Source organism: Balearica regulorum, chromosome Z, assembly GCF_011004875.1.
Source record: "Balearica regulorum gibbericeps isolate bBalReg1 chromosome Z, bBalReg1.pri, whole genome shotgun sequence".
NCBI classification, from domain to species: domain Eukaryota; kingdom Metazoa; phylum Chordata; class Aves; order Gruiformes; family Gruidae; genus Balearica; species Balearica regulorum.
The window spans coordinates 7950962-7978033 of record NC_046220.1 but is presented as its reverse complement, the minus strand read 5'-3'; the positions used below and the strand labels follow the sequence as shown (position 1 = coordinate 7978033).

The following is a 27072-nucleotide window of genomic DNA, read 5'->3' as shown; positions in this document are numbered from 1 at the left end:
GTGTTTGAAAGATGATGTTGCTATCACCCAACTGTTAGGTGTCCACATCCTGCCACATCCCACTTACGTCCTCAAGGGCACCCTTGTGCAAGCAAATGTCACTCCTGCAACCCAGTGAAACAGCATTGGCCACTGCAGCAATTATTTTTGTTTCCCTCACCTCCTTCTCCCCCTCTCATGTTACCTGGGCTCCTGTCAGCGCACGAACTTGTTATTCACTTTACACTCTGGGCTCGCTGCAGGCAGCAGGACATCTCTACCTTCAGCTTCAAGGTCAGTTAAACTACCTATATTGCTTTTCTTGCCTCAAATGGTAGCATTTTGAATATGGGGGATATTAAAAATGAATTCAAAGCACCACAGGATGTGGTGTAATTTGGCTATAATTTATTTGTTCGCATAACTACTTAGTGCAGGAAAAAAATCTGTCAGCCCACTGTGCAGCTGCTTCAAATCCTTAAGTAACAGTCTAAGGGAAAAATAAGTCCCTTTGCAGATGTGTAAAAAGCTCACCTCTAATTCAATAAGGGTTTTTTGCGATTTTGATTGCAGCTTTCGGCACTGCAGAGATGAGGGGTTTATAATGTAAAAGAGTGTTGCAGTGATTCAGAAGGGCAAGCACTCCCAGCACCTTGGTTGGGCTTTGGTGGGAGGATTTGGGCTTCTGAGTCTCACCAGGTCAGGTCTGACAGGTCAGAACTTCAGCTGACACAAATCAAAAATCATGCTTTTACTAAGAAGTAGCTACTAAGTATTAGTTGTCTGATCTATGAAGAGTCTTTTCCGTGTCTTCTCTATTCATAGATTAATCCATTCATAGATTCATAGTTTGAATTTTTTTCCCCTAGATCATTAGATTTTTATAACCATTCACTGAACTCTGGCATTACAAGGAGAAAGAAACTGAATTTTAGTTTATTTTTTGTAGAGATATTCCATGCTGTGATAAAGGCACAGTTAGACTGATGTCTGCCATTATTTCTCCACTCCGGAGATTTTATCTTAAACCCAGAACAGTCAGAAATGTTTGAGTCTTGTTCAGGATGAGCTATGAGAAACTGAAAACAAACCCACCAAAATTGCTTTATGAGAATTAATGTTCTAATTTATAACTTATCCTCTGCACCTGTAGAGTGATACAGCAAACCAAGAGCAACATCAACTGTTTTCTGCGCATCTAAAAATGGTCTCTCATGCATATAGTCTCTTGTGACATTTATTGCAGGTGTTTCTAAGGTGCCAGCAACTTCCATAGATGGGCAGAGAAAACTTTCCACTGGCATCTGTAGGCTTTAGCTCAAGCTAAGGATGACTCAAAGGAATTACTTCTCAAATATAACAGGCCACCCTCCTTCTCCCTCCACCATGTGAAAGTTCAGCTCACTGCAGTGATACCATTAGCTAAACAGCTTAACAGTTTGAGACGTGCGTATACATTATCTGTGATTATGAGCCTGTGTGAACTTTAGCTATGACTCTGCCATTCCTCCAAAATGTCGCTCAGGATCACATGGTGTGGCAATTAATACCACCCATGACATGGTTCAAATATTTAATCTAGTTCTATTTCTAGAAATGTCACTGTAACCCTTGTACCTTCCTTCCTTCCTTGGCTAAAAGCATGTGTTTTGCCTAGCATGAAATATAGGATAACCAAGACCTGTGTTCAAATACATTAAGAGAAAAACAGAGCTGACAACATCCCCTTTAAAAAAGAAGTTCAAGAAAGTAAAGAATTAATAGCAAAAGCTTTTTAAAAAAATATTAAAAGTAGCGGTAAAGTTCACAAGTTCCTTAAAGGGTAAAGAGGCAGTTTGTGCATTTCTGATGATTCACTCTCCTCTGAAGTTCCCGGAGAGGGATGCAGCAGCTTCACCTGTGTGCAGATCACAGGCTCTCCACGTGCAGTGGGACACGGCTGAGGCAGTCTGAGCACAGTGGGAGCTGTGAATCAAATGTCCTGGAGACCCTCTGCAGGCTCCGGCCAGAGCAGCACGGGAAGTTTTGCTATGTCAGAGTTTTCTTAAGTTGTTGATTTGAAAGACGGAATTTTTTAGTGTTGGTGAGGGACCTGCTGTACAAAAGCCTTATTTCTTCTGGAGAGTACCTTCACCTTTAAGAGAGGCTTTATTCTAAGTGTATCATGAATAAGAGGGAAAACTGGTTTAAGGCTTGAAATAGGCATTCTCCAATTTTTTTCATCCTGGGTTCAAACTGTGCTTACAAAGAGCCCCTCCACCTTAAATGGTACTCGCAGTCCTTTGGGCTCTTTCTCAGCCAGCACCAGATTTGCAGCCGTGACTTCTGCTAAATCTCGCTGCAGGCCTTTGTCTCTGCCTTCAGTGCATGGTAGGTGATACATACATTAAAATACAGTTTTAAACCCAAAATACACTCCTGGCAGGATATCGATGTCCTGAAGGCTGGTCACAGGTAGCTGAGCACGTCTTGGAGGACAGCAGAGAGATAAAGGCTATGACCTCTAAGATCATGACCTTTCAGACAGGTGTTGCTGATTCACTGGCCGTAAGTCATCACGGCGTATGGGAATACTGCTTTGGAAAAGGCAACGCAAATTTGACTCTGAATTTTTTTACCTTTTATGGTGCCAGTGTGGTGAGGGAATGGGAATGAAGAAACCTTGTTTTTGCAGACACTTAACACTACACACTGTGCAGATTAGTGGCTGTTACTTTAAGTCGATGTTGCATTTACTCTCCTCACGATTAGCCACTGCAGACATTGACCCCCAAGATGACTTCTAAGGAGTTAATCAGAACTGTTCACTGTAGGAGGGAACCTGGTGCATGGAAGATACACAGCAACTGTTCCTGAGCTAATTGCTCTGTGTTTCTTCTCTCCTGTACAATAGTATTTTTGCTTTCTCCAAGCAATAGTACAGGTAAAAACGACCTTGGAAATAAAACTTTAAAGGACCTGTTGCCAGTGACAAATTCCATTCTCAGAGCTACTGAGCTGTGCTCCATGCCCTGGTATCCAAAGGCATGTGTAATCCTGGAGGCATACAAAAGACATCTTAACTAGTTATCATGAGGCAAAGCCAGTATCCGAAGTATGAGCAGAGTGGCATAATAAGGGGGAAATGTGCAAGGTAAGTTGTCCGAACATTCTGTAAAGCTGTTAAATTCAAATATCAGGAGCCTTCAAAGTGTCTTGCAGCACACTTGACTAGTAAGAAAACCCCAAAAATCTTCCCTGCCACTTTATGTGTAGAAAATCCACCTGATGCTGGATGGGTACAACTGAGGCATATCTTACCCTGCACCTTCATCAGTTAAAGGGTGCCCACTTGTGAGCACTGTTGAAGACCATGCTATCTGCAAAGGAGAGGAAGACAGACGTGTTGTAAGTGCTGGGTGACAGTAGAGCAGATCAGCCCTGATCGTGCTAAGCAAAAGCAGGAGATAAATGACTTGAACAGGACCATTGCGCAAGAGGCAGCAACCTGGGCACTCACATTAAAGAGCTGGTGAGCCAAAGCCGATAGTGGTGCCATGTTCAGCAGAAGTAGGTGCACCGTCCCAGTTACAGCACAGGCTGGCACCACAGTGCTCATGAGGTCCATTTTTTTCTATTTCTGCCATCGGCTAAGGGATTCGAAAACCTCATGCTCTTGTCTCCCTGATATTCCCTGCCTGCTCTTCTTTCCATCAGGCTGCAACAAGGTCAGTGCTGTCCTAGTCTGTGGACTTAAACTAGTGCTCCAATCTGTATTTCCCCACAGCAAAATACCAGTTCTCATGTATTCACTTTGGCCTCTGTGTCTCCTCATGCGTCAGCTTCTGTTGATCTGCATACAGAATATATACAGTGCTCCAGCTTCATCGTAGACTTACACTGAAACAGTTCAGTTTAGATCACATCTCTGAATATTTCTTACACAATGTGCTGAAATCCCTATGTCATCAAAACAGTAACGAAGAAGATGACTCTTAATGTGCCTACCCATTACATTTTGGGAAAACAGTCTTACTACTATCAGAGTATTATTTCAGTGACTCACGCTTGAGGTCTCATGTGATGAATCCTAAGAATCTTGTTAAAATCTATAAAATAAAATTATTAAGGCTTATACCTCAAAAAAAGTACAATACCACAGAAATTAGATCTCGTTTGGACAACTGAAGAAGAGATGTTCACAGAACTAAAAATCAGTGCAGGTTTAGAAGCAGCTAATTCTGTCTTATGTGTTACTGAGTTAAAGTCCAAATTCACATGTAGCTTGTGGCATGTTGAAAGAACTTCAAAGTTCTGCAAGGTTGGTGCAGTTATAAACCACTTAGCAGAGAAAAAAAATTTAAGTAGAAAATAATAAATTGAGAACAATTTAAGTATTCAGAATCCCACAATAGACAAGAAAACTTCTCTGCTTATTAGGAAGCATTTCAGTTTAAAGGGAAAGTGAAAGTAATAGTAAAAAAATTCATAGGACTGGTAGAGACTTAACCAGGTTCCTGCTAATGCAGACAACCCCATCACATAATCCTATGAGGAAATGTATTTATGTCTGTATCAGATACAGCTCCCTGACTGCTCCCATCAGGAAGCCATGCTGAGGACTACAGTCATCACTCCCTACCCGCGAGGGTAGTTCAGGGAATTGTGTGACCATGGGGCCAGCAGTGACCACGGCGTGCACTTCCAGTGTACCGCTGCGGTCCCGAGGGGCTGATATGGTCTCCAAATGCATAAGCTACTTAGCAGAGAGATGCTCTGCTGCTTCCATGCTAGGGACCTGGTACAACCATTACTGGGATGAAAACACTGTTCTGGTATCAGGAGGATGTTGAGGAAGAAACAAAATGGAAATAGTTCAGGGTAGAGCCAAAGAGTGATTAATAAATTTGAAAATATGATAAAAAACTGATGGAGAAAAACCATAAAAAAGAGCTAGTTATTAAGCAGTGACATGTGGAACAAATAATGAGTAGAAATTTCTACAACAAATTGATAAAAGTAATAACAAAGGCCAGTGATTGAAACTGAAGACAAACAAATGCAGGCCAGAATTAAGTGGTGGTTTGCTTTGGGGTTTTGGGGTTTTTTTTTTGTTTGTTTGTTTTTTTGGGGTTTGGGGGGGGGGGGTGTGGTTTTTTGTTTGTTTGGTTTTGTTTTGTTTCTAACTCAGGTTGATTAACCCTTGGAACTCCTTTATCTTCTCCAGACCATACTCTCTCTAGGTAGTTTTGAATGCAGGATGGATGCTTTCCCAATGCAGGTGTTTTACTTCTAGCACATCTGATCAGCACAGGCAAGCACTCAATTCCTTTTCAAGGGTTAAAACTGATAATCACAAAGGTTCTTCTGATCTTGAAAAATTAGTCTTCCCCCTTCGCAGCTGCACTATGGTAGCCCCATAGACATCTATGAGAAAATTGATTTTCTATCATCATGAGAACAAGGGAAGATCCTTAGGAAACTCTGACAAAAGAAAAGTGTGCTTTTTCACTTTTTAGGCTGTGCAATGGTTAAATTTCCCTGATGAAAGTGAGATACTTACAGTGGAGGCCTAATGATAGTGTGCAGTGAAACCTGAATCACAGCATGGTATTTCTGCTAAAGTGTTCTTAGAAAAACCTTTCACCTTTAACAACACCTTTGGCTGGGATAATTACATTTCTCTGAATCCACAGAGTTGGTGATGGTGCAAACTTATTGTTAGGGCAGGTTGACATTTTCTCTGGGGAAAAACCAGTTGAGTCTGTTAATAATTTGAGGTCAGATTTGACAAATAGCTTTGATGTGAAATTTTTTTTTGTTTGAGAGCATTCCTTTCAAACTCTTTCAAAATGGATCTTTTTGAAATGTTCGTTTTGAAGCAATGCATTACTTAGAAATCATGCTATTTTTACAGGGGAAAAAATGAAAACTAAGACAAAATGGTCTTGTTTCCCATCAAATAAAATGTCTTGTTCATTATGTACCCTCATTATGTAAAAACTTTGTTTGGTGAGCTTGTTTTTGTGCAAGTCTATTTGTGCTATTTTGATTGTATGATGTGGACTGTCCGTACAAGGCATAACATGGACTCAGTTTGTGCTGCAGTACTAGATGCGTTTATATTCAGAACTATAGCCCACCCTTGTGGCAAGAAGTGTTTATTGAATTAGGAGTTATTTTGATAAAAAGGATTACAGTCACCTTTCCACTGCAGTCCAGACGATGTTTTTCTTCTCATAAGAAATTCTAATTTTCATGTTCCCCTAGAGCCTTGGCATTTGACAGTCACAAATGATGGTCCCTGCGATGGCAATGCCACGCTACAATCAGAAGGTCCTACCTAAGGAGCAGAAGATCAGGCCAGCTGTCGTCTCCCAGTTCCTGCAGGCAGCAGCCACGTGATGCTATGATTGATGCTTGTCAGGTCACCTTGTCAGCAGAGTCACCTTTTCTGCAGGAGTGACTGGGTTTAAAAAGCTGAGGCATTTACTGGTAAAGACAGAAACTGAACTTCTGCTTACAGAACTGCAAAGTTTGGGGAAGAAAATGTTAGGATGAGGAGTGCTGGGCTTCAATTTGTAACGAGATGTGTAGTTAGATACTAGTTGCTTGGTTTTTTTAAAAAAAACCCTATCTTACTCTCTTTTTTTTTTTTTTTTTAGGTAGTTAACCTACGCAGGCTGTGGCATCTCCAGTGTTGGAGGCTTTTAAGAGCTGTTAGAGAAGCATCTGTCAGGTAAAGTAGAGCCTGCCTCAGGGTAAGGGAGACCTTTTCCACAAAGGTCTCCTTTTTGTTGTGATCCAAAAAACCAAGACTGTCCTGGGGTACAAGGCATGCAGCCACAATGGAATATAACATTGCCAACAAGAAAAATACTTGCAGTGTGGGACTTTATTGAAATTTGAAAACAAAAACAATTTCATGAACATAAAATCTGCCTTTGATCAGATGTCCAACAGTCAGTCATTCTGTCCCAAAGGTACAGGCCTGTTTAATGTATCAGACCCTGAAAGAGTGAGAAACCCTCTGATGCTGCCTGAACAAGGGAGGAGGGGACAACGAAACTGTCCATGCTGAGAGGGTCTGCTTTCAGGGATTAAAGTCGGCATTGCACATCCAGTCAAAGACATAAATGACAGTGAGGAGGGGGTACTCAAACTCATTTGGCAGGAGTAAGGTACAACGTCCCTGTGCTTGCTAGATCAGCCATGGCACAAAGCCTTCACCTTTTGAATCACCAAGGAAGTCTCTTTCCCTTTTCAAACTGGTTCCCTTTCCCCCAGGTTCATCTATTTCTTTTTCCAGGTAGTTTATTTCTCTTTCTGTTCACAGGCTGTGATTTCTGTTACAATCCTATACCTCAGGCACACAGTGTAGTTCAGCCTGAAGGTCAGGGATGCCAAGCTACCCACAGCCACTCAGAGTATTGTTTGCACACCACATTTTGCGGAAGGTTTGCTCTGCTCAGCCGCTCTCAGGATCGGGCACTCTCTTATCCAATAGCTATTGCAAGGGCAAGGCAAAGGGTACAAGAAGCATTGAATCAGCAGCTAAACAACATTTAGCTTTTATCAGCTTCAGTGAGCACAGTTTATCTCCCCAAGAAATCACAGAGAGCAGCTTCTAACATCCTTTACCCTTACAGAGCTCCTGTGTGCTTCTCAGCTCCTCCAGAACAAATTAATGCCAAGTGCCCAGTGAAGAGTGTGCTGTGCTTACCTCCCGGTCCCAGACCACAACGTTGTGCTGATGCAGAGAGTAACTTTATGGCTGGGACATTGCTTCCATACATTGTGTACCCTTGATCATTGGGAAAGGCTTGAAGGTAGAAAAATATGCAGCCAGTAAACCAATACCTGCTGTTACAAAGGATGGGGCTTTCCCGTCACATTGCATTAGTAGAAGCAATGGAGGTTATGTGAAAATAGCAAACAACACAGTGCAGCCTTGCCAGCAGATGTGACATGGCTAAATATAATGACCTGTCTGAGGCTGTTAGCTTTACCTGTTAGGCTGCGGTATACACTGCAGTCAATAGATGCACTGCTCTCATTATTTCGGAAACATTATAATTATAACGTGCCTCATGCTTCTTTGTAAATACATACTGCACACAATTCCTCTGATTTAATCAGATGTTTGGACCAGATTTGTCCCTTAATGTGGCACAGGATTTAGAAGCTCCCAAAAAATCCAGGCTGGTGCAGATGCTGATGAGCGCCTGGGGTCATTGAAGTCATAATGTCATTGTCTACAAGGGGATTTTGATACAGCTTCTTGTTTTCAGGACAGGACTTTGACTGCCAGCCAATTCCTTGCAGTAAAGATGGCATCTGTGAAACAGAACTATAAATACATACAGCTGTGATGAATATACATATATTGTTTCTCAGACACTTTGGTGTAACAATAATAGTTCTATGCAGATTAGTCATAAGCAAATACTTCCAGAGTGTAGGATGGGGATGCTATACTGTGAAAAGGCACAAGAACCATCTGCTAAATACATGGAAAAGAAAGCAGCACAAAAACCTCCATCACAAACCTCATATTTGGTTTTGATCTACACTCAAACATTCTCCCACTGCATTTTGAGAGAGAGAAATCCTGTTGCCGCCTTGAGAGCCTGCCCTGCAACTCACCTAAACAAATTCATGGATGGAGGGGAGCCACTCCCAGAGATAAGACAGCAATCTGCCTCCTGTCCCTGCCCGGAGTTGGCACATATTTCATTACACTCTAGTGCTGTGTAACTAATTCTTGAGGACTCAGAACAGATGAGGAAATCGCAATGTATTTCTAATAGGGGAAAAAAAATGCCCTCCCTGTGTGGTCTCTCCTCATTTCTGTTTTAGGGAAATTATTTCAGTGAAAAAATATTGACATTTCTGTCAATCAGTCATCACCTTTATCTGGAAGGAAAGTTAGATAAATGTATATCACATTTCAAAGGCATGGAGGAGACAGAATAACAAAATTCAGGTATAAAGATACAGACGTGAAACAAATGGCTCTCAAACTTAAAACACATCTCTGTTTCTCATCTCATATATGTGACTAAAGTGCAAAGAAGATACTGTTTTGCAACAGAAAACCATGCGAGCAAATAAGAATACCTTTTCAACAAGTGAGAAAATATAGATGCAACATTGCGTTTGTCTTTAGACAGGAGTGGAAAAGGCAAATTACAGGGTTTGGGGTAATTAACTCAGATCTACATGACAATTATTGGACATTAGAACACTTCCTTCACTGAAAATAAAACCAAATGCTTTGAGGTGCTTAGTTTAACATCCAAAAGAATGGTGAAGAGATTACATAAACAATTACAGCTTTTAAAACTTTGAAAAAACAACTGAAGCAGCATATCCTGGGGAAAAGCTCATGTTTTCTTGTAGCTCTTCAATACCCATTTCCCAAATATGATTTACTGGAGTCCAGTTTTAAGAATAAGCTTCTGTCAATGATTAAAATTGGAATTTGTATGGTCCCAAGGAACTCACAGTCACCAGCAATTCTAGTCAAACTATGTTTCTTGGAAGAAAAATATCGTCATTGGCTTCTTCAGACTTTCACAGAATGTACTATTTTTTTCTGCTAGACTTAGAGATCTCCTGTACTCCAGACAGAATCCCAAACCCACAGCTGCCCTATGAACATGCTGCTGTGAAAAAATAATAGACCATTCAAATTTCAGACCAGGGAATTTTCATAGAGTAGTTTGTGTTGGAAGGGACCTGTAAAGATCATCTAGTTCCAACCCCCTGCCATGGGCAGGGACACCCTCCACTAGCCCAGGTTGCCCAAAGCCCCATCCAACCTGGCCTTGAACACTGCCAGGGAGCCAGGGGCAGCCACAGCTTCTCTGGGCAACCTGTTCCAGTGCCTCACCACCCTTATCATAAAAATGTCTTCCTTATGTCCAGTTTAAATCTACCTGCTTTCAGTTGAAAATCATTCCCCCTTGTCCTGTCACTACAGGCCGTGGTAAAAAATCTCTATTTTTCTTATAAGCCCCCTTTAAGTATTGAAAGGCTGCTATAAGATCTCCCTGGAACCTTCTCTTCTCCAGGCTTTCCTCATAGGAGAGGTGCTCCGGCCCTCTGATCAGATTCGTGGCCCTCCTCTGGTCTTTCTCCAACAGGTCCATGTCTGTCTTGCTAGCCTGTTTCTTTTGTCTACTTAAAGTCCACAATTAATCTCTCTTCCACATGCTTGTCCAGTCTCTCATTGAAGCCATGCACACTTCCTGCACCCACATCAACCTTTGACAAGGTGTTTCATAAGTTTTTGACCAGTGCTTTGAAGAGCTGCCTACCTTTGTTTTGGTTTTTGCTTTCAGTAGCACCATTTGATGGAGTGTATTCTCACAGCGGAAAAGGCAGTGAAGTGTTGACCTCTACTTCCAGTTACCACGTCACTGAGGTTTTTCAGGTCCCTAGCATATCCCCCTTCCCATGATAATGAATTCAAGCCTACCCCAACTTTATTCATATGGAAGGAAAAGTACAAAGTGCTTAACAGGTAAGGCAAGCATGAAAAAGGCACAAGAGTTTCTGCAGGTGATTGCACTGAAAGGAATGACCCAGCTGATGCCTCATTCTACCACATGTGACTGTACCTTACTGTACCTTTTTGGCCACTGAAAAGATGTTTCTGTGTAATGTGTTGTTGATACGAAGCAAGATAAAGGGTTCAGTTATGGCCCTAAATTATTAAAACAATTGAAATATTCAGGATGTTGGGTTTAGAATTGTGTGCTCAATACAGCACCAAAAAACCCCAACTGATTTCCAACTCTACCTAAGGTACAGGTATAGAAATAATACATGCACAGACTGACCATTTTTCTGAACACACTATATAAGTGCAAACCAATAACAAAAATAAATTTCTTTTTTTACAGAGCTACCATTACAAATGAGGGTTTACTTGTTGTTTGCACTGTTTGAGGACTTATGGGTTGACGTTGGGCTGTCTTCTCTTCCAGACATCGTATCCTCCGAGAGGAATGGCTAGCACCTTCTGTCGTCTCCTGGCTGGCCGTGCAACCACTGCACTCTTTGCAGCTGCAGGCACAGGGGTGTTAACCACCGGATACCTCCTCAACCAGCAAAATGTGAAGGCTGCTGTTCAGGAAAAACGGAAACTCTTCCCTCCAAGGTAAGCACTTGGGGTTAGGCAGACAGCTGAGCACAGCACCCTGTTTACTGGGCTAGGAGCAGTTTTTAACTCTTTGAGGAAGTCAAAGCTGTGGAGTCCTTACGCGTCACACCATCTCTGTGTCTGTCCATGGGCTGTGTGGACTGACGTCCTGAAAAACAGCACCCTTTATTAATAACCTCAGGTTTAGGTAGCACAAACAACAGCCTTCAAGACCAGAAAGCAGGGATGTGAGACAGTATCAACTAAAAAAACCCCCAAAACAATAACAAGCCTAAGAAATGTCTCAAATTTTAGGCTGAGCACTATATGAGTCCTTACTTTATCTCATCAGCTATCGAATACTTTGCAGCTCAACCTGGAGAAAAGGAGGCTGAAGGGAGACCTTCTCACTCTCTACTACTGCCTGAAAGAAGGTTGTAGACAGGTGGGGGTTGGCTTCTTCTCCCAGCTAACAAGCGATAGGACAAGAGGAAACAGCCTCAGGTTGCACCAGGGGAGGTTTAGATTGGGTATTTGAAAAAATTTCTTCACCAAAGGGGTTGTCAAGCACTGGAACAGGCTGCCTAGGGAAGTGGTTGAGTCACCATCCCTGGAGGTGTTTAAAACACGCATAGATGTGATGCTTAGGGACATGGTTTAGCGGTGGACTTGGCAGTGCTAGGTTAAGGATTGGACTCAATGATCTTAAAGGTCTTTTCCAACCTAAACGATTCCTATTCTATTCTATTCCATTCCATTCCACTCTACTGGCTGATTATATGGACTCTACCATTAAGAAATGTGAAAATATTTTCACTATGCAAGTAGTAAAGAAAACTCCTATATAACTGCTGCACTTGAAATACTCCTCACTCTGTTACAAACTGGCTGGCTGATGATTAGAAACTAATCACAGACCTTCTTCTCTGTAGGTTGATTTTGCTGGCCATACTTGTGAAAAACTATACAGATCAGGGTCTGACAGACCTTTTTTTTTTTTAAGTACTGAATAGTATCCTGGGTAAAATATATTTTTATAGAAATAATGGAGTTGTGCATAAAGCAAATCATTACCAGTACAAGGTAGATATGGTCTGACTCAGTTACAAAAATGCCTTGCTAAAGCATAACATCTTTATTTTCCTTGGCTTAGTACACTATGCAGATTTCTGTAAATAATAATATCATAAAAGCTAACCTAGATATTGTAGAAGAATGAACTTCACAGCTGGCATAGATCAGACAGTCCCACTGATGTCCACTAAACTGTGAGAGCACCTGGGCTCCAAATTACAAAGAACTTCTTCAGTTTAATTGCCTTCCTACTTGAACAGAACAGTGTTAGAGCTCTTTTATTTCTGAAAAAGAGTGTCTCAGCAGAGATTTAATGGGGCTTAGTGCACTTTCAGAGCTCATTGGGATTCATTCTCCTGATGGCCCCGAGTAGCAGAAAGATGCAATTACCTGTCAGTGTGGTGGCCCACTGGTGTGCAAAGTGGGGTACTTTCAGTGACCTGAATCTTCCTCTCTTCCTAAAATTCAATGCAACATATAAACCAAAAACTAATTATACTTTTAAACCATGCTGTGTACTCTGTATCTCATGATCCCTTTAACAGCTTTATAGCCTAGCAAGGATTACTCTTCAAGGTACCACATAATTGCTTGGGATTCTTCTTTTCAGCGCAGACTATCCTGATCTCCGCAAACATAACAACTGCATGGCTGAGTGCCTCACACCGGCCATTTACTCCAAGCTAAGGGACAAGATGACTCCCAATGGCTACACCCTGGACCAGTGCATCCAAACTGGGGTTGATAATCCTGGCCATCCTTTCATTAAAACTGTTGGCATGGTCGCAGGTGATGAAGAATCCTATGAGGTAAGTATTTTCCACAATACTGTTGTATTTGATCATTTTTCACAAGATGCTCCTTAGACGAAGACAGATTCCCCATAGGGTATGCATTCCCAAGATAAATTGTATCCCAGAGAGTACCCAAGGGGCAGGCCATGTGCATGAAGATGGTGTTTTCCATACTCTTCCACATTAGAAAATGCATGAACATGAGGCATTACTACAGGTGCCTTCTCTGCTGCGACTGAAGTTAATAAAATGTACCTGCTTGGGAGCAGCTGCTACCTGCATCCAGCAGCTGCCCTCCTTCCTACAGCTAAACTAAATTTATGGCAAAGCTATGCAACCCTGAGACACACAAAATAAAGGTAATCTGGAAATTACATTGTGGAAGCAGTTGCCTTGCTCTTCTGAGCAGAGGCAGAAGTGAAATAAAAATGTCTTCTGGGAAGTGCCAGACATCATGAAGCCACAGCTTTGGATTATGATGAAAGCTGAAGACAAACAGCATTAGGATGGACAGGTTAATTTAACTCTGTAATGAAGAGAAGACGAAAAGAGAAGAAAATGCTTGTTTTTATTGTTTATGACCTGTGTGGTCTGCTTCCTTCAGTCTACTATACAATGGTACCTATTATTATACTGTCTCCTAACAACATCCCAAGCACTGGACTGCTGATTATGGACTGGGACATCTGATGTTCTGGACTATCAGCTCCTGTCCTTTACTCATTTGGATGTGCCACTGCTCCTCATCCTCATGAAGGTGTGGTTGTGATTGGTGTTGACACACCTGAGCCGAGTGGTGCTAATGAGGACTAGTGTCCCATGTCTGTGAAGACATATGGTATTTCTGCATGACCTAAAAACACGAGACAAGCTGCCTGGGGACTCTGAGTGTGTGTTATGGCTGGTAGTAAATCCTGAAACCTAATGTAGTTGCCACCACATCCACTACCTGTCTGTGGTAACTAGAGTAAGCTTGTAACTTAAGTAAGGTGCAATTATACCTTATTTTTGTTGCAAAGATGAGCAACTGCTGCAGAGCACTGTCTAGGTCAAAAGAACCCCTTCTTTTCATATTTACTCCTGACCGCATTTGCAAAGCCCCCTTTACGTCTGTCACCCAGGAGCCTGCGTCAGAGGACTTCTCCTGTGGCTGAAGCTGATGCATTTAATCATTTCTATGATGCTGCAGACTCTTTCTAGATTCTCTTGATTCCATAGGTGTTTGCTGAGATTTTTGACCCAGTCATTAAAGTAAGACATAATGGCTATGATCCACGGACAATGAAGCACCACACGGACCTGGATGCATCCAAGGTAGGATTGAAATAAAATAATCAGAAAATAAAGGCTCAGGGCTGCTTCTTACAGTAATGATAAAGTATGTAATAGTACTTTTCTTTTTCCTGATCCTACTCCAAAGACATTAATTTTAGGGTCAAGGAAAGTGGTATACCACTCATGGCCCTAACAACAAAACAGCAGCATCCCTACTTTGTTCCTAGCAGGGGATCAGTCCCAACTGTACTGTGGGCCACAGTCTCACTTGGCACTGTGGGTCTGTTCATGAGCTTACAGATAACTGTGTGTCTAAGCTTTGGAATGAAAGCAGGAGTTGACTCTGTGAAGCCCACATACACATGATCAAACCTGACCTGCTGCTTAATATTTCCTTCCTAGTTCAGCTACAGTGTGGTTTAGCACCTTCTTGGGCTTTCCTCTTTCAAAGGATTTTCTGTACCTGGTCCCTTGCCTCTACCCATATCCACATTTCCAAAAGCCACACAGATTCCTTCATATTTTGGGACCATGAAGGACTAGCTGGTTACTCTGCAACATTCATTGAGCCAAAGAAACTTGTTCCTAAAAATAACCTCCTGGTGTCTGACACTCTGAGGGTGTCCTGGTATCCTGAATATCTATGATCTCATGACGAAGTCGTCATGCCTGGACAGAAAGATGCCCCTCTTGTTGTATGAAGGGATTGGGGTTTTTTTAGTGGTGGAGTACAACATGGGGGCTGTGTGTGGACTAATGAAACATTCCTCCTTCAGATCACCCATGGTCAATTTGACGAGCACTATGTCCTCTCATCTCGGGTGCGTACTGGCCGCAGTATCCGTGGCCTCAGCCTTCCTCCTGCCTGCACCAGGGCAGAGCGGAGAGAGGTGGAGAACGTCGTGGTCACTGCACTCTCTGGCCTGAAAGGAGACCTCTCTGGAAAGTACTACAGCTTGACCAATATGTCTGAGAGGGATCAGCAGCAGCTTATTGATGTAAGTACAGCTCCAGTGCTGACACCACCTTCATTTATTCTCATTTATCTTAACCTTCATCTTTCTTTGGGCCACATGCTTTCCTGTGTAGCTAAGGAGGATAATCACAGCATTAATCCAGTAGTTAATAGCCTGTCAATATTTTTAATGTAATGGCAAATCATCCAGGGTCTGTATTTTGTCTAAGTACACAAATGTGCAGGTCCAAAACGTGGAGTTATATTCCAGATAGCAAGATCTGTGTCAAATCAAATATACCTGGCTGCTGTCACCTCTTTGGACGAATAATAAAGTAAGTTCAGGACTTTTTCTTGGTCATTTCCTTGAGCAAAGATTGATATTTTCTATATTAATAACCATCCTAACTGAAAATATTACATTGAAATAAGCATTACATATTATCTGTGTTCTAGACTGTCGGGGGGGGGGGCTTTGGCTATAATTTCTTTATGTCAAAACTACACTTATTCTAATTTCCCAAAAATGGCTGTAGCCAACTGCACCCAGGCGACCTTTTCTCAGTCCTGTAACTGTGTTTCAGGACTTGGAGGATCAGGCCCATAACGAGAGTTTTCATTGTCACACAGATGGAAACACAAGGATTTTCATCATGGATTTTGTCACAGCATGTGACATGTCAAACAAACCTTTTAAATATCCAAAGGAATGGCTGTACCCTGTTAGCTATATTCATGGCACATTAATCCATAACATCAACCAAAAGGGAGCTGATGAAGTAACATAACTATTTATAACCCTGGAACTAGGTGTCACAGTCTGGATTAACCAGGAGTTAAGAATTTATGTAAGGTCAGTAACTTTTTTAATTGAATGTCCTTTGTAATATGTTTATTGACAAGACGTTGATGACCTATTGTAGGTTTTATTTCATTGCCTTTCTTCAGCAGGAGAGAGCTCCACAGAAAGCAGAGGTCAAAATAGGAGTGTGGAGAGTATGATTCCTTCATGGTTTAACGCTAAGTCCTTTGGGAAGTGGAACAGGCTTCACTGATTCAGCATTTTACCTTGTTTTCTTTGTTTTTACGGTAATGCAAATGTATAGAAATCAGGGCATTGAATGTTGTAACTTCAGATTCCATCTTTAACTCATACCATTGCTTACCTCCTCCAGTACTTTAGGACCTTGAACATCTATGGTATCAGGTTTTCTGCCAGCCCTCAATAAGCACCATTTGATCTCGGTAAGATCAAATCAGTGATAGCTGAATGGCATTCAGCACAGAAGGCATTTGGTACTTTGCAGATTTGGGCCATATGCACATAAGGGAAACTAGTAGTGCTCAGCTGTTTTCTTACAAAAAGGGGGATTTTTCTTTCAAGCAAAAGTGTCAAATGGAGCAAGCTGAGGAAAGAAACGCTGTGTTCCTGTAATGAACAAAGAGAACTCTGCACCTTTTCTTTCTGCATGGTTGGGGTTCTGGCTGCATCATGTCCATCACAGGGTATTCAAAGATGAAAACCTAAAATTCTCCACTAAGGGGAAAAAGAAGTAAAGCATATCAACTTGTTTACCATGTCATATTTATTCTGGATAGCTTGCCTCACTATTCTTAATTAAATCCTAGATTTAAAAAAAAAAAAAAAAAAAAAACCAAAAACCCAACAAACAACAACACCCCCTCCTGCAAAACTCCCACGCAACATGCAATACGGCATTGTTTGAGGAATTAAGAACTAATAATTTTTCAGCACACATATGAAAATCAAATACTTATTTGCTTTGGGAAAAAAACAACTCAGTTAAGAAAAAATCTAAATGACCTGGAATGTGGCAAGTCAATAGCACAGCAAGTGCTACATTTATTAAATCAGAACTAGCATCTCTGTTAAGGAAAAGAACAAGTCTATGATTCAAAAAGGTCAAGCTTAGCACTGATTTAATTCCTACCTTGACTTCATGCTCGGAATAAATTGCTAAATCTCTGTGCTCTGTCTTACCTTTGAAAAATGTTTTTGGCAAAACCTGGTCATATTACCAATGTCAGTGAGAATCTGCAAGACTCAAGAAAATTAGCTGGGTAAAGTGCTTTTAGTTTTCAGAAGAAGGAACCAGATCCACAACCTGCACTGTGTGATTTACTTGTACATTGATTGCCTTCACATAAAATGTATCAGGCAGTGTTACACTGAATTTTGTTTTGTTTTCTCTCTGTCTTTCTCTCTCCCTTTGGCTGCATTTCGGTGTCCAGGATCATTTTCTCTTTGATAAGCCAGTGTCCCCTTTGCTAACGTGTGCTGGGATGGCACGTGACTGGCCAGATGCCAGAGGAATCTGGTATGTTGCGTGACATGCAGAAGCTTGTGTCGTGTTTTAAAGATTGTGTTACAAATCTCCTTGCTTGTCCTAACCTTGCAGTAACTCTGTCCCCATACTCACAGCATGTTCGGTTTGTTTGGTTTTTTTTAAAAAAAAAAAAAAGTTTTCTTGCTTAATTTGAAAAAAAAGAAAAACAAAATCCAGTAATGAACAACAGAATGGGTAAGACCTTTATTTTCAAGAAGCCATCGCTAACACCATCCACACAACACAGCATCATAGGCATGGCTCCTTCTTTTGGTTTTTATCTCCTTTTTTTTTTCTATTTCTAGATAAAAATTTGATTTGGGAAAAAGCCCGTGAGTCACCTTGCAGCTGGCAGAGCTGAGGTTACAAAAGCAGCTCAAACACCAGATTGTAGCCATGCTGTCAGCTAGGAACCACCGGCCATACAGCTGCAGCACAGCACATTGCAAATTCCTGCCCCCCCCCCCCCGCCCCGTCACTGTCAAGAAACAATGTTAGTTTAATTCCCACAGCTGAAAGTAACCCTTTCTTTCCAAATGAACTGGACAAAAAAGAAATATAGAAGTTGAATTTCCTATTTTGTTCTAGGTCTGTTTCTACTTTCACAATACACAACATATTTTGTGCCCAAATACAATATTTTCTGTGGAGAGAAAGGGATAATAGCTCTGAGATCAGCGCACACACCCACTAGCAGAGGATAAGGGCAGCTGTGCAGTGCATAGCATCTGTATCCATCTTGGTATATGTCTAGGCATCGCTGGATGCTTTAATTCTGAAAAATTAGGCTAAAAAGGATTCTGAGGAATCACCTAGCCTATCTCCTTGCCCTAGGCAGGTTCAGAGAGAATGGGACTTTATGTGAAAAAAAACCCCCAACTGTTCTCCAAGCAGTGTCTGACAATACTGGCTCATGTTCAGAGACACCATCAGTACTACTGCGATGAGCTAAACCTGATTTCTTTCGGGGAGCAGGTGCTGTGAAACTTGATGATCCATGAAAACTGATGACCTGCTGGAAATCTATGAGGATTTTTTTTTTTTATTTCAACAAGCTTCAGATTAGTTCCCTGGTCCCCGTGTGAATCTGAGGAAAAGGATCAAGCTAAGGCATCCAATTCACTGTCTCTGCAAACAAACAGGAGAAGTACCAACAAGACAATTACAATCCAGGGATCTCCTGAATAAAACAGACCTGAGTTTTGGCTTGTTTTACATGTGAAATATCAGGCAGACTAGGAAAAAATTAGTAGGACTGGAAAGTATTTCAGTAAGCTGCATTTGGAAAACTTGCCTTTCTCTTGCAAGAAATTCTTGTCAAAAAGACCACACGTTCTGGAAATTCTTTAGCTTATACAGATTGCAATCCTGTCCTTGTGATGGGCTGCAGGACTGTTCACACCGACCTCACCGGTGGCAATGGCACAGTTTAAATGCACTCAGCGTGGCCTCCTTCCACGTTCCTTAAAGCAACAGGCAGACTTATTTCTGAGTCAGGCCAACATCAGACTATTTGGAAAACCCTCCCCTAAACATATGTGACTGAAGATGAGGTAACTGGACCTCGAGCAACCATAACGTCAGGGCACAGGATATTTACACCTGCTCAGTGTTGCATTAGCAAACTACAAGTGTGGGGAAAAAGGAGGCACAGTAAAAGGCCAGTTGAAAGTCAGGCTTTTGGTGAACTTGACCTTTCAAATTTCATATGTTTCAAGCCTGGTAATATTCCACTGTTTGTACAAATGAGTCTGATCCCATCAATCAGCTTCTACGTGTCATAGAAAGCCTGTAGTAGAAGACAAAGAAAATGGAGAAAAAGCTAGGAAAAGTGACCTCAGGTTTGACCAGCACTTAATAAACCTAGCCACAACTGATCTGTTTGAAGCAATAGTGGGTATCTTCAGTCATTTTTATCTTGACTGACAAGTCAGCATCGCTAATGTGCTGTCCGGAAGCAACACGCAGCTGATGTCCTCAGACACGTAACTTGACTGATGTGGCAATCCAGCGCTACCAAGCGATACAGAGGGCACTGGGATTTGATATGGGGGAGAATACAATTAAGTAAGGACATATTGCTTGGCCCCCAGCAGCATGGAAATGTTAGGGTTTTTTCCTAGCTCCACAGTTTTCTAAGAACAATAAAACCTGTCCCTGGTGACAGAGGATGCAGAGCTTGGCTGTGCTCATGCTAGAGGACAATATGTTTTTCCTCGCTCAGTGCCACAGCAGCATGATGTGATCAGAAAAACTGCTTTTCTTGCTGTGCCTGAGAAACCCACGTAATGCCATTGGCATGGGAGATCCAACTGTGAAAGCAGCTCAAATCCCTAACTCTGCAGAACGAAGTTATTTTGCCATGCTTAACTTCTCCACAGCCCTGAAACACTGTGATAAAACTAAGGATACTGAGAAGTAATTTTCAGGGCTTGTCTTTTTTAAAGATACTCTTTTTTCTTCCCTCTCAACAAGGCATAACAATGACAAGACATTTCTCATCTGGATTAATGAAGAGGACCACACCAGGGTGATCTCCATGGAGAAGGGTGGCAACATGAAACGGGTGTTTGAAAGATTTTGTCGTGGTTTAAAAGAGGTAGTGTCTCCATAAGATTATTATTCCTATTAGTTTATTGTTGTGCTCTTGTCAACACTGCTTACTGTGGGTCATACTGAACTGACATCTCCGGGAGCAACAAAATGAAGTGACACCAGTCCGCACAGCAACCCATACTAATGCAGTTTAAGAAGGAAACATGGGCAAATTGCTAGCTGACTTGTAGGGGAATATAAATAAAATGTCCTTGTAGCTTTTCCATTAAAATCGTAAGCACAGGCTGGCTAAAGATATAGCCCTTTTTTGCCATTTTGTTCCAATGGGCTGTGGGAATTCATAAATCAAGCATTTTATTTGGATTGCTTGATTTGACTGACTGAAGAATTTATTTGACCCAGCCACCTGTTTCTCGTCCGTGATGCTGGGAGCAGAGTGGATGCTGCTGAGGCTGTGCACAGGACTCAGGGCTTAGGACCCCTTGGCCCACTGCCACTTTTGGGGAGATATGGGTTGGGTTTTTTTTAAATACTAAGAACTGGTAGACAGGGCTCTGGGATTTTATTCTGGTCTAGCTATTCACAAAGATAAAAAAGCCTTCATGAGATGGCGTGTGGGTTAAAACAGTTTTGTTTATACAATCCGGGTATGGCCCAAGCTGGCTCCGGGCCCAGTGCAGCCCTGCGTACTGCTCTGCCACAGAAAAAGTTGCTTTAACAGAGAAAGACGACTATACTGTGTCCCACAGGCAATACAACAAGGTGCTGTGGAACAAGTGATGTGGCCAAACCCTGTTCTCCACTGCTCTTGTCCTCATTATTCCTGGATGGATTGCCATAATACAGGAAAGCCTAGAGGTTAAGCTAGGAAAGGTTGAAATGGGCTTAATATCGTCTCCAAGACTGTAAGAGTATTCTGGCTGCATAAAACAAGTATTTCTCCTCATTGGGGCCCTTGGCATGCTTACTTCATCTGACCTGTGGAGGAAGAACATTTGTCTCCATCAGACTGCTTTTCTTCCCGAGTATGAAAATGCATGTTGAGCCTTGGATCGCTTGTTTCAATCATCTGACCTTGGCAAAACAGCTTCTCTGGCTTTCTAGAGACACCCCTGTCTCAGAAAACCCCCAGCAAATGTAGAGATAATACAGCTCTGCATCGCTTCCAGGTCACTTCATAGCCCCCGGCCAAAAAAAAAAAGCCAGGCCATGTAGGGACAGCAGGGAACTACAATCTCTTGATTGTGGAAGCAGAGGAACTGCAACGAAAGCAGGTGTCTGAGGTGAGAAATCAGGTGTAGTTTCCCACCAGCATTTCTGGTGTCCTCACGCAATACAGAATGATGTTAGGAGAGTCCTTTATCCTGTATTCTTCTGCAGAACGGAAGTGTTCACCTATATTGGCAGAGGTCTTGTGAGCATGAGCTGGTTTATGTATCTCATTGTCCTCTGGAGGAGAACTGGATTGAAATTGTATTTGGATTGCAGAAGTAAGACCAGGAAGTGCAGATCAGTGAACATAGCACCAGCCTATTCAAAGGTCAATAGACTCTTGTGATTTTTCTGCAGATAATTATTTCAATCTCTAATATGATCAGAGATCTAGTAATGAAAAGCATTATATACAAGCTATGTTGTGTCTTTATAAAGGAAGTGTGGCATTTAGAAGTCAAGTATATTCCCCTAAGAGTCATGGCATCACCTTGAAAATTACACAGAACTCAGCTTCAGGTCCTTTTGTTTGCTTTGTAGCATTAGAGTCTTTTGGGCTTGTGTGTTGCAACCAAGGTTAGAAAGACATAGCAAAAGCGATAATTCTTATGTGAAGATATGGCTTCACAGGCTAAGGGTGTACCAAACCACCATGACAAGGAGCTTTGTGATAATGCGACAAAGAATCTGCAAGCTAGTGGTTGTGAGAAAACGGTGAAGAAATCCTTGTAATATGCACTGGGGATCTTGGTGTCTGATGAGTGCAAACAGTTGCATCTGATCCAAACCAGACTGTACTTGGGTGTAAATTTATGCAATTCCACTGGTGTTAGTGAAATTCATCAACACAGACAGATGGTGAAAAGTATCTTGGCAATAAGCAGACTTCTTAAAATAAGATATTTGTTTGCTGCCCTTTCCTTTTTCCTTTCTTTTTTTTTTTCTTTTTTTCTTTTTTTCTTTTTTTTTTTTCCATCATAGGTGGAAAGATTAATTAAAGAACGGGGCTGGGAGTTCATGTGGAACGAGCGTCTCGGATATGTTCTGACCTGTCCTTCCAACCTGGGAACTGGTTTACGTGCTGGAGTCCATGTTAAGCTGCCCAAGCTTAGCAAGGTACGTAAGTCATTTAAAAGGCCAGTGACATAATTCAGCCTTTCTGATTTGCAAAGGAACAAATGAAAAATGACAGCTTACAATGACTGCACATTAGCATGATGTGTAACAAGGTTCCAGGCATAATGTATGACTAATTGAGCACATTTTTATTCTGCAAATTATTGTATTTGCTATGGAAATTAATCTACTCAGCAGACAGCCACCAAGACAGGCTGTAATCCAATGACTGAGAAAACTATCCATCTCTGCCTGTCTTTCTGGAGATGCTATTAAATCATGGATAACAGCATTGCAACGATTTCGCACAATACACAGCGTAAAAAGTGTTAAGCTCAAACCCATGTCTTCTGATAGGATCCCAGGTTTCCAAAAATCCTGGAGAACCTGCGTCTGCAAAAGCGTGGCACCGGTGGAGTGGACACAGCAGCTGTAGCAGATGTGTACGATATCTCCAACCTGGACCGCATGGGTCGCTCAGAGGTAACCTGTTCTTTTTTTGTTTTCCTTGCTGTTTAGCTCTGATCTGTTCTGATATGAGTTAGTTTCCCTCTGGTTGGGTTCACTCCACTGACCTCAGTGGAGCCACAGCAGATTTTACTCCTGATGAATCTAGTCCAATGGAAATGCTTACTCAAAGAAATATTATTAATGTGCATGAAGTGCTTGACAAATATTCCTGTTATGGCAATGAAAACAAAACAACCCTGAGCAAATTCCACAAGCGTGACTTGCTTGCACCATGTGCTGAGGACCTCCATTGAGAGCACACAGGTGCTGGAAAGGTTTGGCTTTGGTAACAGACATCCCTCAGGAAGATGTTTCTCAGCATCACAGCACAACACTTAGACCTACCTGCCCGCTGGAGTGCCCAGCTATCAGAGCAGTGTCTGGCAGGCTCTACAGTGCTGGACATGGGAAGTGAGACATGTTTTTAAGTTGTACAGTGGGTACTGAGCTAGCTACTACACATTGGGCAGGTACCTGCTGTACCTGCTACCAAAATATTGGGGACAGCAGGGATTGAGTCCTAACCTACACAGGGAATCGGGCACTGAAAGCAAGACTGGCTTAAGGCCTTGTATTCCTTTTAGTATTCCGTCATGCACTTTCTCCACAGTTACACAGCAAGTCAAGGCCAGTCCTTTCACTCCAAAATAACTGAGAAGGAGGAATTGGTACCACCTTCATGTGTCTTGTGTGGCACTGAGTAGAGGACATGGGAGACCTATGGTTAAATCAGGGCAAAGATTTAATTGTCTGCTCTGAGCCCTCCATGTTGGGCTGTAAGCTGCAATGAGATGGGTTCGTCTCAGACATTTGTTTTGAAGCTATTTCAGTTTGAATGAATATTTGTTGTGCCAGAGCGTGGAAATGACCCTACAGCCTGGTGGTGCTGCTGCTCTCCTGGGAGAGTTAGGTCCGAGACCTCATTCCAGTTTCATATTTAAGTATTTTATAAAGCTGAACAGCTCCCAAGATCAAATCTACTTGAGGATGGGAGAAAAACAGCCATGTCAAAGAGCTGCAGCCTCCTCCCATTAGCTCTGCCTGAGCTAAACTCTTACTCCAGGTCACAGGCTGTAAGGTCTCACTGAGACCAGGGCTGTGTTCACCCTTGGCCATGTCAGGAACAACTGAGACAAAAATTTACCTTGCAAGGATCCTGTAAGTCCAGTGATTTAAGCACTCTGCTAATGGATAGGAAACAAGAGGTTCAAACCTTCTGTCAAACATGTCTTTCACCCCCTGGCGCATGCTGCCACCTCTCAGCTATGGCCAACTGGGCAGGCCCTGGCGGGACTGATGTGTCCTGAGGACCCTTTTTGTCCATTAGCAATGCAATACACGATTTGGGCTCCGAGGCCAACCTGCTTGTATGTGTCAGGATTTGAAGGGCTGCCTGCTTGCCCAGCAGCAAAATTTTAATTACCTTGGGGCCTTTGCTGCAAGTTAAAACTCGATTGCAAAGAAAAGCATGCTGTGAAGGTGTATTTATTCAGCACAGCACCAAGAGGCTTTGGCAGCTTAGATACAGATGCAGTTTGGTCCTTGTGTTGCAGCTCAGTACCTGAGTTCAGCTAGATTCTTGGTAGGTTTTCATAACACAAATATAACCCTGGGATAATGTACCAAGTCAGGTCTTCTGTGCTTTATTATTCAGACATGCTCTAGAATGTCTTCACAGCCAAGGAGCATTTGGACAGGGGTTTGGAAATCCTGGAGTTTCATGTAGGCAGTTCCTTTGGATCTAGACTGAAATAAGTAAAAATGAAAAACTATTAAGCTGCATTATTTGCTAAGACAGTCTGTGACAAAGACATTTATTGATACCTGAAACATCATCATGTGTGCTTTATACTAAAATAACACTATTAATACAAAAGGATTACACAGCCTGATTAATAAATATGAGTTCTACTGACAGATGGCCCAAGCCTCCAAATTTTTGCTTATATGAAGACTTCCACTGAAGTCAGTGATGCCTCGTACAGCAAGGATTCAAAGGATTAAGCCAATAGATAAGATTGAATCCCTACCTCGAAGATTTTGAAATCTAAATAAGATAAGACAAACTCAAGGGGATAGAAATGTTTTATTATAAGACATATTTTTTTCAGTACATAATAAAATAAATTTTATTATTTGGTAAATGTGTTTGCAGAACTGAATTATGTTCCAAAAGGTGCAAGACAAAATTGTTTATATTTTTGCTTTGTTTCAGTTACTGGTCAATGCAAACTTAATATGAAACTCCTTTTCTCCTGGAAGGTGCAAATTCAGACCTCTGATTTCCCAACACAGCTGGTCTGTAAAAGACAATAAAATAAACTGCTAAGCCACTGAAATGCTTTATAGTAAAAACAAATCCCTTGAAAATCAGCAATTGTCACAATAAAGACACAATGCGATTTAGTCTTCGCATTGAGTTTTAACAACCCAGTCATTAAAGGTCGCTAATGAACCATTTCATGAAGATTAAGAAAAATCAGTGCTATAGCTTGCTGGCTAACAATACCACAGGGCCTGTGGTCCTCGCCTGTGAAGAAAGTCAGCTGGGGGCAAGGCACCTTGTATTCTTCAGCAATTTTGAAAAAGGTTACGAAGACACTACCTACCCCTGCCATATAGAATTGCAAATTTTTGTGCTGCTTTGGACCTGGAGCATATCCGACCCCTGCCAGTGCAAATCAAGAGCTGAAGACAAAGGAGTGATAGATGATGTAAAGCCAGCATGAGTGCAGGACGAGTGCCTCTGCTTCAGAGATGTGGGTCCTGGGCTTTGCAAAACTGCCTCAGCAATGCCAGCACACTTGGCAGAATGAGTAGGACATCTTTCCCCACAGCTGATGAATCATCACAGCAGGGTTTGTGGTCATCTGCAGGGGAACAGAGGGCCCTGAGCCATGCCTGTGAAGAAGTACAAAACTCTGGTTTGATGAGCTTTCTCAGGTAGTCTAAACGGCTGTGGCCAAACAGGTGGTCCTGCCATCCTCCAAGCCATGTGAAGGACTCCTACCCTGTGCCTCCAGTGGCATTCAGGGCTGGTGTGAATCAGGGCAATGGGCCTCTGCCTTCCTCTCCTTGCACCACCATCTGACTCTGTGCTCACACTAATAAGTGCCTCTGCAAGCACAGGGGTGGTACAGGCTTGGTAGCTGGGAAGACACAGCACTGCTCTTTTGGTTTCTTCATCCTCGTATGTTGAACGTCGCAAACACAACAGAGAAGCACCCCTGACTGTGCCAGACACTACTTCCCAGCAAACGTCTGGGGAGGATCCTCACCCTCATGGTGGTCACATTTGAAACAGGTCTCTCAACTCATGCCTAAACATTTTATATTAGGACTCTTGCTTGCTTGCTTTGTTCCTATAGGAATATGAGTAGGAGGAGAATTTGGTGAAAATAACTTTAGGGCCTATTTGAAAATTTCTGTTGCTGGTGGTCCAAACTCAGGGCAAACAGGAGAAAGGAATTACCATGGGTTTCCACTGGACCTGCACAACCCATACTCCCTGTGCCACAGGGTGTGTCATCTCTATGCCGTGACCGTCCTTACAGCTTTACCTGCTGTTGTTGTAGTACAAGCCAATATTCCCTTCCTCTATTACTAGCATTAGCTAAAGCTTCTGTAACTACTATTTTCTTCTTCTTGTAGGTGGAGCTAGTCCAGATTGTCATTGATGGGGTCAATTATCTAGTTGATTGTGAGAAGAAACTGGAAAAAGGTCAAGACATCAAAGTGCCACCACCATTGCCTCAGTTTGGCAGGAAGTGATCTTGCTGCTGATGGTGGCAACTGATGGAAAATATGGCTGCCATTCTGACAGAAAGGCACGTCTGTATATCTCTGTATAAATACCTTGTGTAATAAAACACTACCTGATACCTGATGTCTCCTTAGATGCCTGGTTGCACTGGCAGAAGCTAGTCTTCATGCAGCTTTACTGGGATGCACCCAATACAACCACCTTGGTACGCTCTTTTGTAGGGACTGCTTCCCTTTCTTGCTTGGTTGGTGATAAGAAAAGTACTACCTCAGTAATGCAAAAAGCACAAATCCTCAATTCTAGCCTGCATTTGCACTTATGGCCATACTTACAAAGTCTCCTATGAGCCCCTGATTTTCATT

The 27072-nt window shown here is 42.1% G+C and overlaps 1 protein-coding gene across 2 annotated transcripts; it reads left to right on the top strand.

Annotated features, from left to right (window-relative positions):
- Positions 1-100: 100 nt before the first annotated feature.
- CKMT2 (creatine kinase, mitochondrial 2) lies at positions 101-26833 on the top strand. Of its 2 annotated transcripts, XM_075740503.1 has the most exons (12): positions 217-273; positions 6229-6453; positions 6624-6697; positions 10953-11125; positions 12792-12990; positions 14194-14289; positions 15027-15248; positions 17459-17544; positions 20029-20152; positions 22303-22437; positions 22795-22920; positions 26599-26833. In XM_075740503.1, exons 4-12 carry the CDS (start codon positions 10974-10976, stop codon positions 26716-26718), a joined length of 1260 nt encoding a protein of 419 aa, XP_075596618.1. In that variant the 5' UTR covers positions 217-273; positions 6229-6453; positions 6624-6697; positions 10953-10973; the 3' UTR covers positions 26719-26833. The 2 variants fall into 2 exon arrangements, with proteins under 2 accessions (XP_010305705.1, XP_075596618.1); XM_010307403.2 differs by lacking the exon at positions 6229-6453 and having other exon boundaries at positions 101-273.
- The last annotated feature ends 239 nt before the right edge of the window (positions 26834-27072 follow it).